This window comes from Schistocerca gregaria, chromosome 1 (assembly GCF_023897955.1).
Source record: "Schistocerca gregaria isolate iqSchGreg1 chromosome 1, iqSchGreg1.2, whole genome shotgun sequence".
NCBI classification, from domain to species: Eukaryota; Metazoa; Arthropoda; class Insecta; order Orthoptera; family Acrididae; genus Schistocerca; species Schistocerca gregaria.
This window is the reverse complement of record NC_064920.1, coordinates 217,853,618-217,874,576: the sequence shown is the minus strand read 5'-3', so window position 1 is coordinate 217,874,576 and position 20,959 is coordinate 217,853,618. Positions and strand designations below refer to the sequence as shown.

At 40.0% G+C, this 20,959-nt stretch overlaps 1 protein-coding gene across 2 annotated transcripts in view; it reads right to left on the bottom strand.

Moving 5' to 3' along the window:
- The window catches only part of LOC126337270 (protein ARV1-like), a 49,944-nt gene that overhangs the window by 1,154 nt on the left and 27,831 nt on the right, over positions 1-20,959 (bottom strand). For both annotated transcript variants that reach the window (XM_050001454.1, XM_050001453.1), the window contains 2 exons: positions 8,648-8,813; positions 6,418-6,651 (listed from right to left, as the gene is read on the bottom strand). In XM_050001454.1, coding sequence (XP_049857411.1) covers positions 6,418-6,651; positions 8,648-8,813 — 400 coding nt within the window. The remainder of the gene's footprint in view (positions 1-6,417; positions 6,652-8,647; positions 8,814-20,959) is intronic.

Sequence of the window (20,959 nt, the reverse complement as noted above, 5' to 3'; positions counted from 1 at the left end):
CACTGCCAGTTGGCTCGCAAGGCACTCAGTTATGTTAGTCATTGATCGCTGGCATGCATAACAGTTGTATTGTATTTGTTCAGGTGTAGTGGTGTATGTATTTTCGTCATAAGTAAACGAAAACATATGTTAACTCTCAAAGAAAAACTGAATGCTTTGAAGCAGACAGACAATGGTGAGAATGTATCTAAACTGGCAAAGGAACTGGGTGTTGGTAAAGCAACCATTTGTGATCAGAAGAACTGAGTGAAGCTTGAATGGTCCTGTGTAACGTCTTTGGGAAAAACACTCGAAATTTGCGAGACTTTGAAACAGTCCCAGTATGATAAAGTGGATGAAGAAGCTCTTTTCCTTTGGTTTACACAGGAAAGAGAAAGGGGAACTCCTTTGAGTGGAGCACTGGTTCAGGAGAAGGCTGTTTACCTGAACAAGTTAATATATGGTGATGAGTCTTTTAGTGCAAGTACAGGTTGGTTGGACAGATTCAAAACATCATGGAATCCGTCAGCTAACAATTACTGGAGAGAAGCTTTCTTCTGACCATGATGCAGTGAAGGAATACTTGGGTAAGTTTGAAAAAATGATAAGAGAGGGGAAAGTATTCTTCCCAACAAATTTATAACACTGACGAGACTGGCCTTAATTTTAGGGCATTGCCAACAAAAAGCAGAAGACCATTCTCCTGGTTTTAAAATGTGTAAAGATTGTGTGACTATCAGCACGCAGCAGTGCTGCTGGTAATCACAGGCTGCCTTTAATGCTGATTGGCAAATTTGCTAGGCCCAGAGCTTTTAAAAACTGCAACATGAAGTCCCTGCCTGTATATTATCACAACCAGAAAAAAGCATGGATGGATGGTAAGCTGCTCACAGAATGGTTTCATGGCAAGTTTGTTCCCTCTGTTCGACAGTTTGCTAAGGAAAATTATTTCGACAGTTTGCTAAGGAAAATTATTTGTCTCCCTGTGCAATCCTTTTGACTCACCCCAGCACTTAGGAATTATGTGATGGAGAAACTGTGGCAAAGCTTTTGCCCCCGAATGTTACACCACTTCTACAGCCAATGGACCAGGGCATATTGCAAACATTAAAACTGATTTACAGAAAACAATTTTTAAGAATGTTGGTCCAAGATGATAGCATTCCTTTAGTTAAATAAAAAAAGACCAATGTGAAGGAGAAGGCTGTTGACAAACTGCCTATTTGCTTCTGTCTCAGGTTCTTCAGCCGACATTCATCTGATGATTTTACTGATATTTCGCCAGCACAAGTGGTTGGCATTGTCAAAGCTTCACCCTCCACTGCCGGTGGTGAACTGGAGCCGAGCTCGTGCCCGCAGACTGTATGTACCTGGCGTGCCAACGTCCGAGGGCTTCTCCGAGGTCATTTCCGGTGTGGTTCGACTCTTGCTACCTGCAAAGGTCGTTCACCACTGGCAATGGAGGATGAAACTTTGACAATGCCAACCACTGATGCTGGTGAAACGTCAGTAAAATCATCACACGAACGTCGGCCGAAGAACCCGAGACGGAAGCAAATAGGCAGTTTGCCAACAAGTACCCACGAAAGCCTTAACAATTTTGTATTACACCTCTATGGGGAGGAGATTTGCAGATTGTACCAACACCTTGACCAATGATGGAAGAAGATAGCTTAACTGATGTCCTCTCTTGCCTTCCTTTCGTGGTGCAGAGATGAAGATGCTACATCGAAGTTCTTGAAATGTAAGTGCTTATTCACCACCACCCAAGCACATCGTATCTACAACAGAATGGAACAAGCTTTTCTTCGTGAGCGAATTCATACAACAGGAGAGACTTGGCAAGAATGGATCAGGAACTTCTGGACATTTTCTATCAACTAAGTAGCAGAATGTATCAAGACGACTGGGACAAGATTGACAGCATCACTAACAGGAAAATCAGAACAAACATGAATGCTGTAATGAGTGACATAAGAAAAAGTTTGAAAGATGCTGGAAGCAGACTGACAAGGCGATTCCCGACATGTCACACACAGAGGAAGCGTCTGTTCTTCAAACAGGAAGGAATTTTGCTATCATCCCGAGAACTATACCTATGGAGGACATCATTGCTAACACCGAATCGGCCATTCAGACCCTGCCTTGTGAAAGGGAACAGCCAGGATACTGTGCCAAGCTAAACCACCAGCTTGCAATCTGAAGAAAGAAGAGGTACAAGCAATTAAGAATCTTAACGCCGACATGAGTATATTGGTACTGCCTGCTGATAAGGGGAATGTGACTGTCATAATGAAGACCGGAGGTCATGAGCAAAAGATCTGAGACACTTGGATCCAACGACGTACTGAAAACTAAGCACAGATCCGACGCAGCGTATCACACAGAATACGAATTGGTTAATTACGGCATCCTCTCTGCCAGCGGACATACCGAGTATCCTGCACAACACAGAAGCCCTACCACCTCTACTGTATGGATTACCTAAGATCCATAAGAACAACGTTCCACTAAGACCGATTGTTAGCGCTCCTGTCTCACTGACGTATAAACTGGCAAAACACTTGGCCCCTCTGCTCCAGCCGCACAGGGGAAGACTGACACATGCATAAAGAACTTCAGAAATTTCATTGAGAAGCTGAAGGAACTAAAACTTGCACCAAACGAGTGAGCTTTTATATTGTTTCTCTGTTTGCGAAAGTATCACTCAGTGATGCTCTGGAGCACACCGATTCCATTTTCTCGCAAAACATCACAAGGCTCTTCCATGCATGTCTCACCACAAGCTATTTCACATGGAATGGCAATTTCTACGAACAGCTGGAAGGCGTTGCCATGGGTAGTCCCCTTAGTCCAGTGGTGGCCAACTTCTTCATGGAGCATTTCAAAGCACAGGCATTGGATTTGGCGACTTGTAAACCTAATGTGTGGCACAGATATGTTAATTATACTTTCATTGTGTGGAGCCATGTTGAAGAGCAGCTCGGTGACTTCCTAAGACACTTGAACAGCCTCCACACCAACATAAAATTTACCATGGAAGTAGAAAAGGACACAAAACTACCATTTCAATATGTGCTAGTCATGAGGGATGGTGAAAACCTGGGACATAGCGTGTACCGAAAACCAACGCACACGGACCGATACATGCACAAACTATCAAACCATCACCCGAGCCAGAAAAGAGGTACGATTCATACGCTTGTATTGCGAGCAGGACGAATATGTAAGCTGCAGCACCTCAAACGCGAAATGCAACATCTGAAAAGTGTTCTGAGGAGCAATGGGTACTCCACAAAATTATATTAAAAGTGTAACAGAACCAAACACTTCACGAAGTTAGAAGTCAGGAAAAGAAATGTCGGGTACAGCCTTTCTGCCATACATTCCCAGAGTGACGGACAGAATCGGCTGTATATTGCACGAACACGGCATAAAGACAATATTCAAACTGACAAGGAAGATAAAAGAATGTCTTAGATTGGCAATGTCGGGAATATACCACTTAACATGCACATGCGGAAAAGGTTATGTCAGAATGACTGGACGATCAATCAAAACCAGGATCAAACAACATAAGTGACTTTGCAGGTTGGGGCACGTGGAGAAATTGCCATGGCAGAGCACGCACTGAGTGAGACCGACCATGTAATAAAATTCACCACCGCAGAAGTTCTGGCTGTAGAGACGCACTATCACACCCACTTGTTTAGAGAAGCTGTAGAAATATACAAACACGGGAACAGCTTCAACAAGAAAGAGGAAAGCCTTAAGGTAAACAGATCCTGGCTTCCTGTACTGCAGTGAACGACCGTCTCGCAGGTAGCAAGAGGAGAACTGCACCAGAAATGACCTCTGAGAAGCCCTCAGACGTTGGCGCGCCAGGTATGTATAGTCTGCGGCTGTGAGCTTGGCTCCAGTTAACCACCAGCAATGGAGGGTAAAGCTTTGACAATGCCAGCCACTCACGCAGGCGAAATGTCAGTAAAATCATCAGACGAACGTCGGCTGAAGAACCAAGACAGAAGCAAATAGGCAGCTTGTCAACAAGTGGCCACGAAAGCCTTAACAATTTTGTGAAGGATGTTGTTTATTGGGCCACTGAGGTATGGCAGAATATTTCAGAAAATACTCTGAAAAAATCGTGGAGAAAACTGAGGACATCTAGAATTTCAGGACAACCTAGTAGAAAATGAAGAGGAAACTCTACTACAAATGATACAATCCCTGATGTGAAGAAGCTAGTGAAGGAGACGTAGATGAGTGGATGGCAGCAGATGGGGCATGTGTGGAGAACCTTACTGACTGATTTAGTTGCTGCTGTGACGGAAGTGGCAAATGAGCCTGAAAGCGACAAAGGAGAGCTGTTGCCACACAGTGGCGCAACAGAAGCCCTTGACCTCGTGCTACGTTATTTGGAGCAACAGGCCACTGCTACACCTGCTGATTTGATGTTTATGAGACGATGGCATAACTACGCATAGTATAACAGACTGTCTTCATTATGCCAAAAAACAATGAGGTTTTTCATCTAAAAAGTAGGGACAAAATGTCCGCTGTATTTTAGTAAGTTTGACAGCTTTTATTTCATTGTTATGCATTGTTTAAACCTAATGTTTTCTTGCCAATTTCTCTAATACATGTTTCCTGTACTGGGTAAATTAAAATTGAGTGTATGTACAGCAGTTTATGGCACATATTTCTGTACTTAGACTAACATTTTTCATGTTTGGATTAACCGAACATTCGGATTACTGGTGTTCGAATTAGTGGGACACTGCTGTACCAACATATTTAGACAGAGGTAATTATGATATAGTTGTAGAAAATATTAGGTTATTAGATTGTATTAGACAAATTGTATAAGCTAAAATATTGCCAGAGAAACTGCCTTTAAAATTATATTTACTAAAACTTTACTTGGAATTAAAATATGATTTTACTGTAAGTAAATATGGGTTAGTATGTCTGCACCAAACCACGTGCTAACACCCAGTTTTGTAAGGTGAAACATTTCGTACTTAGGTGAACCATTTACTGCAAAGGTAAACTTCCTGTCTTCATTTCGGACAACCCATTGCAGAAACAGACAATATTAAATATGACAAATTGTTTAATAGTCCCCTTTTTCTTATTGCACTCAGTTTATTCATGATTAAACATACTGCCTTTTGCCTGACCAAGTGCAGCAACTTGACATGGCATGCAGTCAACAAGTCACTGGGAGACCCTGCAGAAATATTGAGCCGTGCTGCTTCTGTAACCATCCTTAATCGTTAAAGTGTTACCAGTGCAGCATTTTGTGCACAAACTGATCTTTTGATTATGTCCCGTACATGTTCAATGAGATTCATGTCGGCTGATGTGAGTGGTCAAAACCATTGCTGTATGACAGCTTGGAGCTATGAGTGAAGGATCACCTCAGCTCACATCTGAACACAGCCCTTGTTCATGCTAAAGATGCCAATCTTCCCTACACCAACACACAAGAAATTTCTGATTAAACTACAAAAGCACACAGATGAAACCTAGTCAGTAACTCAAATCTGCTCAGAAGCTCATAATATAATGAACAAACAATCTATTCTCCTGGTGTTCCACGTACAGCAGTTAGCACCTGACTGAGCTGCCTATGAAGACTGCCAGGATACAAAACAAAAAACAACATCAGTGATACAGACTCTGAATACACTACATCATAACTAGTTTCGGCTTCTTAGTAAGCCATCATCAGATTATTTGAACGTGTTACATAGTAACTTGTCAAAACACAACTGAACAGGCCTTGTGACACCCTGACAATATAGAGTGCCTCTCCTGATCTGGCATCTGATAACTTGCTAAGAAGTTGAAAGCATTTGTGTGATCAAAGGCTGAAAACTAAATAAAAGGATTTCATTATTCTACATTACAGAGTGTAAGGACACACTTGCGAGATCATCTGAGTTTACTGAGGACAATCTTAATGGCCGAGATCAGAATAGGTCAATTTGGAAAAACAGAAGTTCTTGTTTAACATCATTGATGAATAGTGGACACTGTTTTTGGCTAGAGAAACACACCTGTGTACTTACCAAAAGCTCAGAAATATTTTCAGTATTATTAATATGCCTGCCAAGTGCTCAACTTTATGGTGTACGGTACATTTTCTCCTAACATTACATGTATACCACCCAGGACTTTCGAGTAGCATTTCAGTATCAATGAAACTCGTTATTTTATTACTTCCTAGTCACTATTCATTCAGTGAAAACAGATCATCATCATCTTTTGACTTCCAAAAGATTCATCAGGTAAGTGTGACACCCTGTTTAATTTTTCCTTCAGAAAACAAGAAAGTATTTTGTGTTGTTTCTAAATATACAATGAAAATGAATTATGGATGAATAACCCAAATGTTTTAATTCAAAAGAACATGATAAATAAAACAAAGATTACCTGAGTAAGAGTGTAACTGTGAGAGATACACATAGATTGTAACGAACGAACTTGTTATTCCATTTCCATTGCCATCCCATATTAACTCTGCGACGGTAAGAAATTTTCCAAAATTTGACAGAACAAATGCCTTCCAAAAGATCAAAAGTGTAAAACTGTCTTGATATTTTTTTGGAAACACAATCCAATACAGCTTTGTTACTGCTAACACTGTAGCAAGAAGCAGCATGTGACCTGCAAAGCAAGTACAACATTACGAGACGTCAGTCATTCTCACTCTCTCTCTAATTAGTAAAAAAGATACCCTCTTAACACATTACAACACTTTAAAACACAATGGGCATTTCCCAATCCCACAACAGCAGCAGCAGCAGCAACAACATTAAAAACACTAGTGTTACATTGTGAGCCCTCTTATACGAAAATCAGCAATCCCTCCACCCCAGTTCTTTAAGGATACAGTTTTTGTGCGTAAAACAGTTTAAAGCATCTGATTTCTTTACCAATGAGTGAATGTGCTTAATAATACATGTTAAGCATGTGAAACTTTTGTGGCTGAGTAAAGTTTGTCAATTTCCACTCTTTGTTAAGAAGAACTAATTTTTCAAGAATGTCAATTTTTCTGGAATGTCATGTGTCATACAATGATATAATTTTGTATGTACATTCATGGATCCTGTCTGAAAAATGTGTTTGGTGCTGTCGGTTCTGAAATAGAAATACTCTTGCTGCTTGTGCAAATTACCTAGGTCCTGAATATTACATTCAAGAGCACTTTATCACAGATCTAACCATTTTCAAGACACTGGACAAGTTCCCAGCTATTTGTTCTCAGAATATAGATGCAGTAGAAACAATACTGCAGTTGGTAGAGGGCAATGCTATAAAAAGACCGCATGAATATTCTAATAAATTATGTGATAGAATTTCTGGACAGTGCTTACCTTCAGATGACATGTAGCACTACCAATAGACACATCTCTAACTGCCTCTTGATATGAGAAACATTCTCCCCATCTCTCCCACAGTGGTATTCTGCCACCCACCCAACCTACACAATATCTTTTTCTGTCACTACTTCACCCCTGCTCCCAACCCCTTGCCTCATGGCTCATATTCCTGCAATACATCCAGATGCAATACCTGTCCCATACACCTTCCCACTACCACATACTCCAGTTCTGTCACTAACATCTCCCAACCTATAAAAGATAGGGCCACCTGTAAAAGCAGCCATGTAATCTACAAACTTAGCTGCAAACACTGCACCACATTCTATATGGGCTTGACAACTGATGAGCTGTCTGTCCACATGAATGACCACTGACAGACTGTAACAAAGGACAGCTGGACTGTCCAGTTGCTGAACATCCTGCCCAACACGAACTTCAATGACTACTTCACAGCCTGTGCCATCTAGAGTGTTCCTACCACCACCAGCTTTTCTGAGATGAGTAAGTGCAAACTCTCCCTACAACATACCTTTCATTCCCATTAACCCCACTGGCCTCAAACCTTCGATAGTTCCTGTCCTCCACCTGCCTATCCCTTTACCTGCTCCCACTCCAATAAACAAACACCTATCCTACCAATGCCCTGAGAAGTCCTCTTCTCTTCCTCCTCCAGCAGCCCCAGCCTGCCCCCACCACATTTCTGTACTATTGCCTTCTCCCACCCTTACCCTCCCACTCCGTCCCTTACCATGATACCCACCCCATCCAGATTGCTGCTCAATGCCTCCTCTATGTGGTGAGTACCAGTCTGCTCTTTCCATTAAAAATGGATGATGAGCAGCATTGACTGCAAAAACATTTATTTTGATGGTAACCTGTTTCAGTCAGTATTTGACCATCCTCAGCCCGTCATACTGTGATCGTAGGCAGTTGCAGTGAATGGCATGTTGTGACTCCACAAATGTTCATGTAATCCCAACACCCATTCCATCGACCATCTCTACTTGCCATCATGGTATGAGGGTCTGAGAATGGTCAAATAGTGACCGAAACTGGTTACCATCAAAGTAAATGTTTTTGCAGTTGAGACTGTTTGTAATCCATTTTTAAAGTACTTTTAGCCAGACTGACATTTCTCCATGAGAAATGTTCTCAAAAATTGTATCCTTTCCACATTGTTTAACAACAATGTGAATGCCCGTTCTCCCAGATTAACCTTCAAATTCTGAATGGATGTAATTGACAGAAATTTATTTATTTATTTATATTTTACTAACCAAAAAGGACTTGCAAGCAAGTGATGTAAAAGTATTTCTCTCCTTCAAACATAAGTTCTGTACTTTTATAGCCTCCATTGCTTAATGAAGAATACTGTTTCTTCATGGACACCCATTCGCAATATGTTTCAGCCAAAAGCAACACAGCTGCAAGCTTCCAATGGCCCTTAAATAGAAAAAATGAAAGAAAAATAGAAAAACATGTGATTTGGACATGTGTAAATGATAAATACAAAAGAAATAGTTAACCCAGCACACTTCATAGCTACACTGACTATAACAGTATTGAAGTCATGTTAAATGCACAGAAAAATAGATATTATTTTGAGTGGGCTTGACTATGACTGCCTTTCCAAGGCCTTGAATTAGAAAAGAAATCCAGTCATTTTAAGTATTTTTTACACTTGTAAGATCTGGGATGGAATAATGACAATATTATGAAAAGGATAGATTGCTACTCACCATAAAGTGGAGATGCTGAGTGACAGACACAACAAAAAGACTTCTGAACATGTGAACTTTTGGCCACGTGTGTGGGTTGTGCTTGCGTGACTGAGCATGTGTGTTATCTACTTCAGAAGACCTTTTGGCTGAAAGCTCACATTTAACCGTGTCTGTTGGCCTGTCCACAACTCAAAATGTCCCCTATATGGTCAGTGGCAATCTACCCTTTTCATAACGCTGTCATTTTATGTTTGCAGTGCATATAGTGAGTAAAATCTCTCACTGGTGCTGTAGCTTATTGGGGCTAGACAAATTGACATGGATGAAAAGCATTTGATGGACACAGATAGCTTTTCCTCACTGCCAATCTAGTCTGACTTACCAGACAAAACCAAGTTTAAAACATTGTCTGCTTTTTTAATTTGAAAGTAGACATGAAACATTGCTAGTTACGTAGCTAAACTAGAGCTAAAGAAAAAAGGAAACTCAGCACATCGAAGACCACAAACAATGGTGATAAAATACCCATGTTCACTGCATTGTATGCTGGACCAAAATAGATACAAACCTGAAACAGGAGAATATCAGTCCAAAGAAGTACAGTACTGCAACTTTTATCTATTCTATCACTTCGTCACCCACTGTGCCGTTACCCTGGAGTGTACAATTAAAATAGTGCATTCTGTTTACTTTAGTAAACAATGTTTCAAACTGGTGCTTATTGAAAAGTGCAGTGACAACACTTGTAAAAAGGCAAAAGTTTAACAGTGTATCGTATATAAAGTGTCAGAAACAGAATGTAAAAGGAATTCTGTGTGTGAGGAACAACTTCTAGCTACATGAAAAGTGTGCAGAAGTGTGCTTAATCTTTATTAGTGATGGTACTCACTGGGTATGCTAATGTGTTATTCTCATATCTTTCTAAGTGATGACTGACGATGTGACCTTTGTTAACATGGTTTCATGTTTGTTAAGTGTTACATTTCAAATGGCATACTATAGGAAAGTTTCTTACTTTCTTATGTGTATGTTCACAAGTTGAGATGGATGCAGCATATTTACTGCTCGGGACACTGAGGTTAATCTTTCCACATGATGTGGCACTTGCTGTTCAGCTGATTACTCCAAATCACCACCACCCTACCTAGAAAGTGTGCTGAGGGCTATGGCATCCCACCTAGAAAGAGTGCTGAGGGCCATGAAAGAGAAGATCACGTCAGCAATATCGTCATGGTAACAAAAGTTGAAGCTGTAATTAAATTCAATAACATATCTATACTATGCTTGGAAAAGGACTGTTAGACAAATGGTTATAACTGTGACTTACAATCATATTTTGTGTGTATATGAGGTATGATGAACTGCAACTGATGGAACAATATATTTATATATTCTTTTTATTATTGAGCAGCTAGCTGCAAACACCTTTGAACACTGCAAAAAATGGGGATGATATGAAATTACAAGAAACTCAGGAAGTGCATTCTCCCAGCCTCTGTCACCTCAATTTTCCAACTTCCTACCTACATGAGGTGCCTCTGTTGAGCTGAGCAACCCAATGAATGGTTGGATAACCAGCGCTAGTGGGAAACTGAGTCAGTGAGAGTACAGGATTTAGAGGCCAGTGAAAGGCAATGGGAAACCACCATTGAAATTACTTACTTCAAAATGCTCCTGAGTTTCAAGTTCCCCATTCAGATCTGTGGGGGAACCACACAGAGAAGCTTCATGAAGAGTAAGATGCTGCAATCAGAAGTACTGTGTGGGAACATGAAATGTAAGACCCTTGTATAAAGGAAAACTGGACATGGCCCAAAGAGAAATGGAGATAACTGGCAACAACATACTGAGAATAATAAAAATTAGGTGGACTGGCATGGGACAATTTGCTTCAGATGGCTATATGGTTTACTATTGGAGGCAAGAGAACAACAGGAGCAATGTAGTGGCCTTCTCCGTTAGTAACAGAGTAAAAAAAGTTGTATGAGGTGCAACTATAAAAATGATAGAATGATAACTATCAGATTCCAAGGTCAACTCCTTAATATCACAATCATTCAAGTTTACATCCCACCCACTGATGTTGAAGAGGATGTTACTGACCAATTCTATGTAAATTTGCAGGAACACAAAAGTGGGAAATCAAATTGTAGAAAGTGTAAGGGGAAATTTTGGTCTTGATACAACAAATGGAACATGATGGAGATTCCTAGAATTCTGCGAAGACAGTTTACTGGTTTGGCACAACTTCATCAAGTAATGGCATTCATTGGTTATTACTAACACAATGCTCCAGCTACCCAAAGAATGCCTATACAATTGGATTTCACCAAGCAGACAATACCAGAATCAAATTGACTAAGTACTTTGCAGTCAGAGGTGGAAGAGTGCCAGCCAGTCAACTACAACAAGACCTGGAGCTGATTGCAGATCTGACCATGATCTCTTAATTGCAAAGTTCCAGCTGAAACTGAGGAAAGTGGCCAAAGCTATAACATTTTACAGATACGATCTTAAGAACATACCTTCTGATTATACAAGAGATGTCAGGAATATATTTAATGCACTAGAGTAAGACAACAAAAAGCCACATGATATGTGAACATGTCTATGAAGCAGCAGAACTGACTCCCGAGAAATAGAACAAGGAGAAGGCCTGATGGTTATCAGCTGAGGCATTGTAAGTTGCACAAGAATGAAGTAAAGCAAAATTGAAACAGGATGGATTAGCAACATTTAAATTAAATGATAAGTTTTCAAAATCAGCTAGAAGAGCCAAGAATATCTTCTTAAATAAACAGTGCAAAGAAGCTGAAGAGATTAGCCAAGTGGGGAGCAGAAGGAAGCTTTACAAGAAGATTAGAGACATCAAAGGAAAATTCCGTGTGAAAACTGAAAGCATCAAAAGATAGAAATGGTAAAGATTTAACAGAAGCAGAGGACATTAAGGAAAGATAGGCAGAATACATAGAAGATCTATATAGGAAAGAACTGGAGACTGCTGATGAGGAAGGTAACATTATTTTAGAATCAGAGCCAGATATTTTGGAGAGAAATCGAATGGGCCCTATAAAACGTTGATGAAAACGAGGCCAGTGGACATGATGGAATTCCAGCAGAATTGTTCAGAGTCATTGGAAATAATGCAGTGAAAGTTTTGCACTCAGTATGTCAAGAAAAATGGATAACCAACAGTGGCCAAAGATGGGAAGAGTTCAGTATTCATTGCAAACAAGGAAAATTCTAGAGTGTGTTCAAATCACCATACAATCTCACTTGATAGAAAAGTCATGCTCAAAATCTCACAAAATAGACTTCGCCAGTATATGGACCAAGAGCTACATGAAGAACAACCTAGATTTTGTAAAGGAAGAAGGACCAGAGATCAAATTGCTAACATCTGATGGATTACGGAGAAGGCAAGAATTTCAGAAAGATGTATACCTCTGATTTATTGATTATGATAATGCCTTTGACTGTATCTGCTACAATAAATTATGAGAACTACTCAAAAACAGGGGATTACCACATCACCTCATACAGAATTTATACTCTGACTAAGAAGCCATGGTGAAGGCCATATAAGGCACAACTAAATGGCTCCACATTCAGAGATGCACATCGTCACCTTATTTATTCAATTCTATGCAGAGCACATTATGAGGAAAGCTGAGCTAGCTAAAGAAGAAACTGGAATTAAAACAGCTGGGATAAACAATCTTAGATTTGTGGATGACACCATACTGATGGCATAATGTGAAGAAGAGTTAAAGATTTGCTTACAGAAATTGAAAGAAGGGAGTCCAAGGTCTGAACTAATGCTGAATGCCAAATCTTGACACTGTTTTAATGAGAAGAGATAACATTAACAATGAAGATTTGTATAGTAAGAGCTATGATCTTTCCAGTTATGATGAACAAATATGAGACCTGGACTGTAAAAGAGACTGAATGACGTAGAATGGATGCCTTTAAATTATGAAGATGGAGGAAATTACTTAGTGTTCCATGAACTACAGAGAGAACAAATAGGTCAGTTAGAGCAAATAAAACCAGATTGTTCCTTGGAAGGTCGGATACTGACCTACTTTGTGCATATTATGAGATAACATGATTCGCTGGTAAAGACGTTAATGTCTGGGAAGATCAAAGGCATAAGGTGAAGAGATGGACCAATGGCATAGATTCCAACCTGAAAGTGTCACAGTGTGCAGGACAGAAGAAATTGGCTTGCTTTTTTCTTTAAGTCCTCTGTCGACTGCCAGAAGAAAATATGGTTTAGTGGAAAGAGAAAATCAAGGAGATATTACTTCGGCATTTAAAGGGTACTGTAACTTTAAATTCAACAGAAGTACCAATTAACATCAAGTACCATAACTGCTTGCAGGACAAAAATACCACTGAGTTCACATGAAGAAATTATTAAAATGCTACATACCAACATTGACACTTTAAAAGAAGACATAATAAAATTGAGTACTGAAACTCAGTTTAGAAAAAGCTGCTGAGGAGGTAGACAAAAATAACATAAAAACCTGATGGAATTCCTACACAAGGAACTCCCATGGAAGTCTCAAATGCTGAAAATGAATATCTGTGTAAAACTGCAACACACAGTGAAAAGTAAACTGTGTCTCAGTGATGAAAACTGAATTAAAAAAAAAAATAATAATAATTCTTTGTCACATGTGATTCCCTGCTGAAGAATGTCGTGGTGCCAAATTATTCTAACGTTTGCCCAGGGAATGGAAGCTGCCAGTTGAAGAAACACTTCAATGACATATTAAGCTTACAGGATGGTTCAGCAAATGCATCTCTGAAGAATTACAAACAAGTTTTCATCGATGTAGATACAAATTCTCTTAGAAACAACAGTGCAGAGTAAACTATTAGCAAAGCAAAAAATTTAATTTGACCTGCCAATATCCTCTACAAAACACCTGGAATTGTAGTGACTATCAGTGTGTACAGAAGATCCCCAGATCCCTCAGTGGTTGATATACAGAGTGAGTCAGCAGCTGCTGGGTGAGAAACAGGGAAGTAACCGATTTTGTGACATTTGGTGATAAGTTCCTATGGGACCAAACTGCTGAGATCATAGATTCCTAGGCTTGCACACTACTTAATCTAACTTAAGTTAACTTATCTGAAGAACACATACACCCATGCCCAGGGGAGGACTTGAACCTCTGATGGGGGAAGCCGCATGAATCGTGGAACGCGCAGCAGTCCACGCAGCTACCCTGTGCGTCTTTTGTAACATTTTATGGGTTCATAACCAGGAGTGAATTGTATAGTTTCATCTGTGTGCTTTGGTAGTTCAGTTTTTAAATCTCTGTGTGTTAACCTAATTTATTAGACACAGTTCCTGCGTTGTCCTAAGTGTCTCCGGTAGAGTTCCACAGTGCATGTCGATTGTAACTGATTGTCCATGTAGTGTAGTTTTCCACACTCTTTAGTATGGATAGGGACTGTGATGGCCGTTTGCAGATGCGAGCTGAGTTGGTGACGCTTTGCTCTTAGCTCCAGGCTGTGATGGCTTTGGTTACACAGCTTGAAGCTGTAGTGCATGTGCATCACTGTTGTGTGCCGGCTGTGCAGATGCAATGAACACCCACAACATGCCTGACTTCACTGATCGGCCCGCACTGGTGACCAGCCCAGTTACAGCTCACACTGAGGTTGACCACTAATCTGTGGTCGAGTGGTGGCATGGTGAGCAGCAAAAGACTGCCCAGGGGGCTGCATGTAAGGCCACCGTGGTTAGTCTGACATACAGGTTCCAGGTGCAGTCTGCAGCCCTCAGCCAGAGGCAGTTGCTTGTCCTTTTTCAGGGGGAACCTCTCAGCCTGCAAGAACTGGGCAACCACAGAGGGTAGGATTATTGGTAGTTGGGGCCCCTTAGGAAGATGGCTCCCAAGGAGAGGAAGAAAGCAAATGTGCACTCCGTATGCATACCTGGCAGAGTCATTCCAGATGCGATGAGGAGCACAGGGTGCAGTCAACTGCGGGTGCTGGTTCAAGTCGGAACTAATGATGTGTGTCGCTTTGGATCAGAAGAGATTGTCTCTACTTTAAAGTGGCTATCAGAAGTGGTAAAGGCTGCCAGTCTGTCTTGCATATGAAAGCAGAGCTCACTATTTGCAGCATAGTCAACAGGACCGATTGTGGACCTTTAGTACAGAGCTGAGTGGAGGGTCTGAATCAGAGCTCAGACAGTTCTGAGACCTTGTAGGCTGCAGATTCCTCAACTTGCACCGTAGGGTGGTGGGGTTTCAGGTTCTGCTGAATAGGTCAGGAGCCCACTACATGGATAGCAGGGGTTGTGTGGCATGAACATGGGCATTTTTTTTCCGGTTAGAGTGTCTTGGGAAAATACAAAAAGGGCTTCAGTCTCACAGGGAGGGGGTTGAACATAGGAAGAATATAGATAGAGAAACAAATGGTATAACAGTTGTAAATTATCGTAGCTGTGTTGGCAAAGTACCAGAGCTCCAAGGGCTAATAGAAAGCACTGATGCTCAAATCATTATAAACACTGAAAGCTGACTAAAGCTGAAAATAAGTTCAAAGTATTTGCGAAGAACCTAATGGTGTTCCTACAGGATAGGCTAAACACAGTTGGTGGTGGCGTGTTTGTTGCTGTTATAAGTAGTTTATCTTGTAGCGAAATTGAAGCAGATACAAGGGCACTAGGAAAGTTCTGCAGTGCAACACAACAATAAATTGCAGGAGGCTGATTGTTGCTGTGTTCTGAGAATACTTCATGATTTGGATTGTAGCTGCTGTGACAAGTCTGTGGGCACAGTCATTCACTAGCAGGGTTATTCTGAAGTGCTTGCTATGGTGTCATGGTCACAAAGTGAAATTTGGGCAGTTATGCGGTACAACTTTTAGTTCCTTTGAGTAAGTATGGGCAGAGGTCATGCTTGGCAACTGGAATAAAACAATAATTGAATCCTTTTACCAACCTCCCAACATAGGTGATACAACTGCTGAAAGGTCCAAAGAAAACTTGAGTTTAATTTCAAACATCTACCTGACTCATACAATTTTAGTTGGTGATGACTAATTTACCCTCGATATGTTGGCAAAATACATGTTTAAATCTGGAGGTATGCATAAAACATCATGTGAAATTGAGCTAAATGCATTCTCTGAAAATTATTTCAAGCAGTTAGGTCATGAGCCCACACGAAAACTCACTTGATGCCTTCTTAAGGGAGAATCGCCACTCCTTCCAAATTAACAATGTACATGTAGACCACACTTGGCTTGATTTCAAAGAAGTACTACTGATACCAACTGAGAGATTTATACCAAATAAAATAACAAATGATGGAGCATATGCCCATTGGTACTCAAAACAGGTCAGAACAATGTTGCAGAAACAATGAAAAAAAGCATGCCAAATATAAACGAATGCAGAATCTCCAAGATTGGCGATCTTTTACAGAAGCTCGAAATTTAGCACGTACATCAATGTGAGATGTTTATAATAGATTCCACAATGAAACTTTATCTCTAAACCTGGCAGAAAATCCAAAGACATTTTGGTTGTATGTAAAGTATGTTAGCAGTAATACACAGTGAATGCCTTTTCTGCATGATAGCAATGGAAATACTATTGATAACAGAGCTGCGAAAGCTGAGTTACTAAACACAGTCTTTCGAAATTCCTTCATCAAAGAAGACAAAATTAAATCTAGAACAGCTGCCAATATGAGTAACTTAGAAGTAGATATCCTCAGAGCAGTTTAACAACTTTAATCCCTTAACAAAAGTAAGTCTTCTGGTCCAGACTGTATACCAGTTAGGTTTCTTTCAGAGTATGCTGACGCAATAGCTCCATACTTATCAATCATATACAACTGCTTGCTTGACGAAAGATCCGTACCCACAGACTGGAAAGTTACACAAGTCACACCAATATTTAAGAAAGGTAGTACGAGTAATCCACTAAGTTACAGGCCCACATCATTAATGTTGATATACAGTAGGATTTTGGAACATATATATTGTGTTCGAATATTATGAATTATCTCTAAGACAATGGTCTATTGACACACAGTCAACACGTATTCAGCAAATATCATTCTTGAGAAACACAAGTAGCTCTTTACACACATGAAGTGTAGAGTGCTATTGACAAGGGATCTCAAATTGATCCTGTATTTCTTAGATTTGCAAAATGCTTCTGACACTGTACCACACAAGTGGTTTGTAGTGAAATTGCGTGCTTATGGAATATCATCTCAATTGTGTAACTGGATTCATTATTTCCCATCATAGAGGTCACAGTTCATAGTAACTGATGGAAAGTCATCGAGTAAACAAAAAGTGATTTCTGGCATTCCCCAAGGTAGTGTTACAGACCCTCTGCTGTTCCTTATTTATACAAATTATTTAGGAAGCAATCTGAGCAGCTGTCTTAGGTTGTTTACAGATGATGCTGTCATTTATCATCTAGTAAACTTATCAGAAGATCAATACAAATTGCAATACCATTTACATAAGATATCTGAATGGTGAGAAAATTGGCAACTGACCCTAAATGATGGAAAGTATAAGGTAATCCATATGGCTGCTAAAAGGAATCCATTAAGCTTTGGTTATATGATAAATCAGTCTAATCTAAAGGCTGTAAATTCTACTATATATCTAGGAATTACAATTAAGAACAACTTACATTGGAAAGAACCATAGAAGAAGCGTGGAAAACAAACCAAAGACTGTTTATTATTGGCAGAACACTTAATAGATGCAACAGATCTAAAGAGACTGCCCACATTACACTTGTCCGTCCTCTTTTAGGGATACTGCTGCGTGGTGTGGGATTCTTACCAGACAGGATTAACAGAGTACATTGGTCAATTCAAAGAAGAGCAGTACATTTTGTATTATTGAGAATTATTGAGAATTATTGAGAAACAAGGGGGGGGGGGGGGGGGGAGAGAGAGAGAGAGAGAGAGAGAGAGAGAGAGAGAGAGAGAGAGAGAGAGACATAAAACAGGGATTGGAATGAAAATCATTAAAACAAAGGTGTTTCTTGCTGTGGCGGGACCTTCTCCAAAAATTTCAATCACCAGCTTTCTCCTCCAAAAGTGAAAATATTTTGTTGATGTCAACCCTTCACAGGGAGAAACAATTATCATAATAAAATAAGGGAAATCAGAGCTTGCACAAAAAGATATAAGAGTTTGTTTTTTCCATGCGCTGCTTGAGAGTGGAATACTATAGAATTATTGTGAAGCTAGGCACTTAAGAGTGATTTGCAGAGTATCCATGTAGATGTAGAACACTGGAAACTATACAAAAGAAAGAATGTTCCGATCTTATAGGCTGAAATATTAATGGTCTAACTGCTGTCTTTTCATAGAAAAGTCAAATTGACACATTACAAATTATTCTTTCAGAATGTAAAAATATCAGAGTTATTCGTCTCAATGAACAATGGCTTACAGATGATATTATTAAAATTCTCAAAGAAGGTGCATGCATACTTATTCATTCTGATATAAATATAAACTAAGAAACAATTTTCATTCTTGGAACGAAGAGTGTGGAACTGAGAAATGCTGTGTTAAAGGACCTACATGTAGTGCTAGTAATCTCTATTTACAGATTATCAGAGAAACTTATAATTGAAGCTTTTCTGGTCAAATTTCAGGGTGTGTTTGAAATTTTTTATAAAGAAAACAGGAAAAGATCAACTGCTGACTTCAATATTGATATTACAGCTGGAAGCAATGATTCATCAAGATTTACTGACAATAAAAACTTTGGCTTCAAAGTAAACTTTACGCAAACCACTAGTGCAAATGTGACCTGTATTGATAATATTTTTTTACAAATTATGTGGTTGAAGATGTTTACAAGCTTTTCTTAGATTTAGGCATCTCTGACCACTCTGCATTATTCATTGAACTACCAACAATAGACAGAGAAATTTTAGGTAACAAAACTGTATCAAAAGACACTTCAATGAAAAAATACAACCCTGTTTGGTTGATAAATTACGTAAGTGTGAATGGCCTTTTGACAGCTGTATTTCAAATAGTAACTTCAACAAATTTTTAAGTAGGTACTTCAAAATCTTCAATGAAACCTTTTCACTTAGAGCCATGTATAACAAAATTAGTAAACTTAAATGGATAACTCAAAGTACAAAAATTTCTAGTGGCAGGAAGAGATAACTCCAAAATGAACTGAAATATAATAAAAACAGGCATTGTACTGAGTATGTTTGACACTATCAACCTATATCTGAATAATAATAATAATAATAATAATAATAATAATAATAATAATAATTAAGACAAAGGGAATGTAGTCCATTGTCAAATTAGAGTGGTTAGTCATGAAGGGCAATGATAGCCTTATTGTTAACCCAGCTCAAACATCAAAATGTTTAAATGAACTCTTTATAAATGTGGTAATGACAGATGTTAATCTAAATCCCTTTGGACTTCACCAAAAAGCTGAGGATGGATATAAGAAATGTGGAAAATATTATATTATCATAACAAAACAAAAACTCTGCTTGGTGGGAAGGGATATCCACTAAAGTAATTAAAGCAGTGTATCACATAATGGCAACTCCACTAAATCAACCAACATTCTGAACAGGTCAGACCCCGAGGAGGTCAGATCTCGTTTCAAGAAAGAGGGAAGACTTTATATAAAACAGAAAGAAACTTCCACATGGGAAAAATATATTAAAAACAAAGATTCCAAGACTTACCAAGCAGGAAAGCGCCGGCAGACAGGCACATGAACAAAACACACAAACACACACACAGAATTACGAGCTTTCGCAACTGGCAGTTGCTTCGTCAGGAAAGAGGGAAGGAGAGGGAAAAATGAAAGGATGTGGGTTTTAAGGGAGAGGGTAAGGAGTCATTCCAATCCCGGGAGCGGAAAGACTTCCCTTAGGGGAAAAAAAGGACAGGTGTACAGTCGCGCGCACACACACACACACACACACACACACACACACACACACACACACACATCCATCCGCACATACACAGACACAAGCAGACATATTTAAAGGCAAAGAGTAAGGGCAGAGATGTCAGTCGAGGCAGAAGTACAGAGGCAAAGAAGTTGTTGAAAGACAGGTGAGGTATGAGCGGCGGCAACTTGAAATTAGCGGAGGTTGAGGCCTGGCGGATATCGAGAAGAGAGGATATACTGAAGGGCGAGTTCCCATCTCCGGAGTTCGGATAGGTTGGTGTTGGTGGGAAGTATCCAGATAACTCGGACGGTGTAACACTGTGCCAAGATGTGCTGGCCGTGCATCAAGGCATGTTTAGCCACAGGGTGATCCTCATTACCAACAAACACTGTCTGCCTGTGTCCATTCATGCGAATGGACAGTTTGTTGCTGGTCATTCCCACATAGAAAGCATCACAGTGCAGGCAGGTCAGTTGGTAAATCACGTGGGTGCTTTCACATGTGGCTCTCCCTTTGATCGTGTACACCTTCCGTGTTACAGGACTGGAGTAGGTGGTGGTGGGAGGGTGCATAGGACAGGTTTTACACCGGGGGCGGTTGCAAGGGTAGGAGCCAGAGGGTAGGGGAGGTGGTTTGGGGATTTCATAGGGATGAACCAAGAGGTTACGAAGGTTAGGTGGACGGCGGAAAGACACTCTTGGTGGAGTGGGGAGGATTTAATGAAGGATGGATCTCATTTCGGGGCAGGATTTTAGGAAGTCGTATCCCTGCTGGAGAGCCACATTCAAGGTCTGATCCAGTCCCGGGAAGTATTCTGTTACAGGTGGGGCACTTTTGGGGTTCTTCTGTGAGAGGTTCTGGGTTTGAGGGGATGAGGAAGTGGCTCTGGTTATCTGCTTCTGTACCAG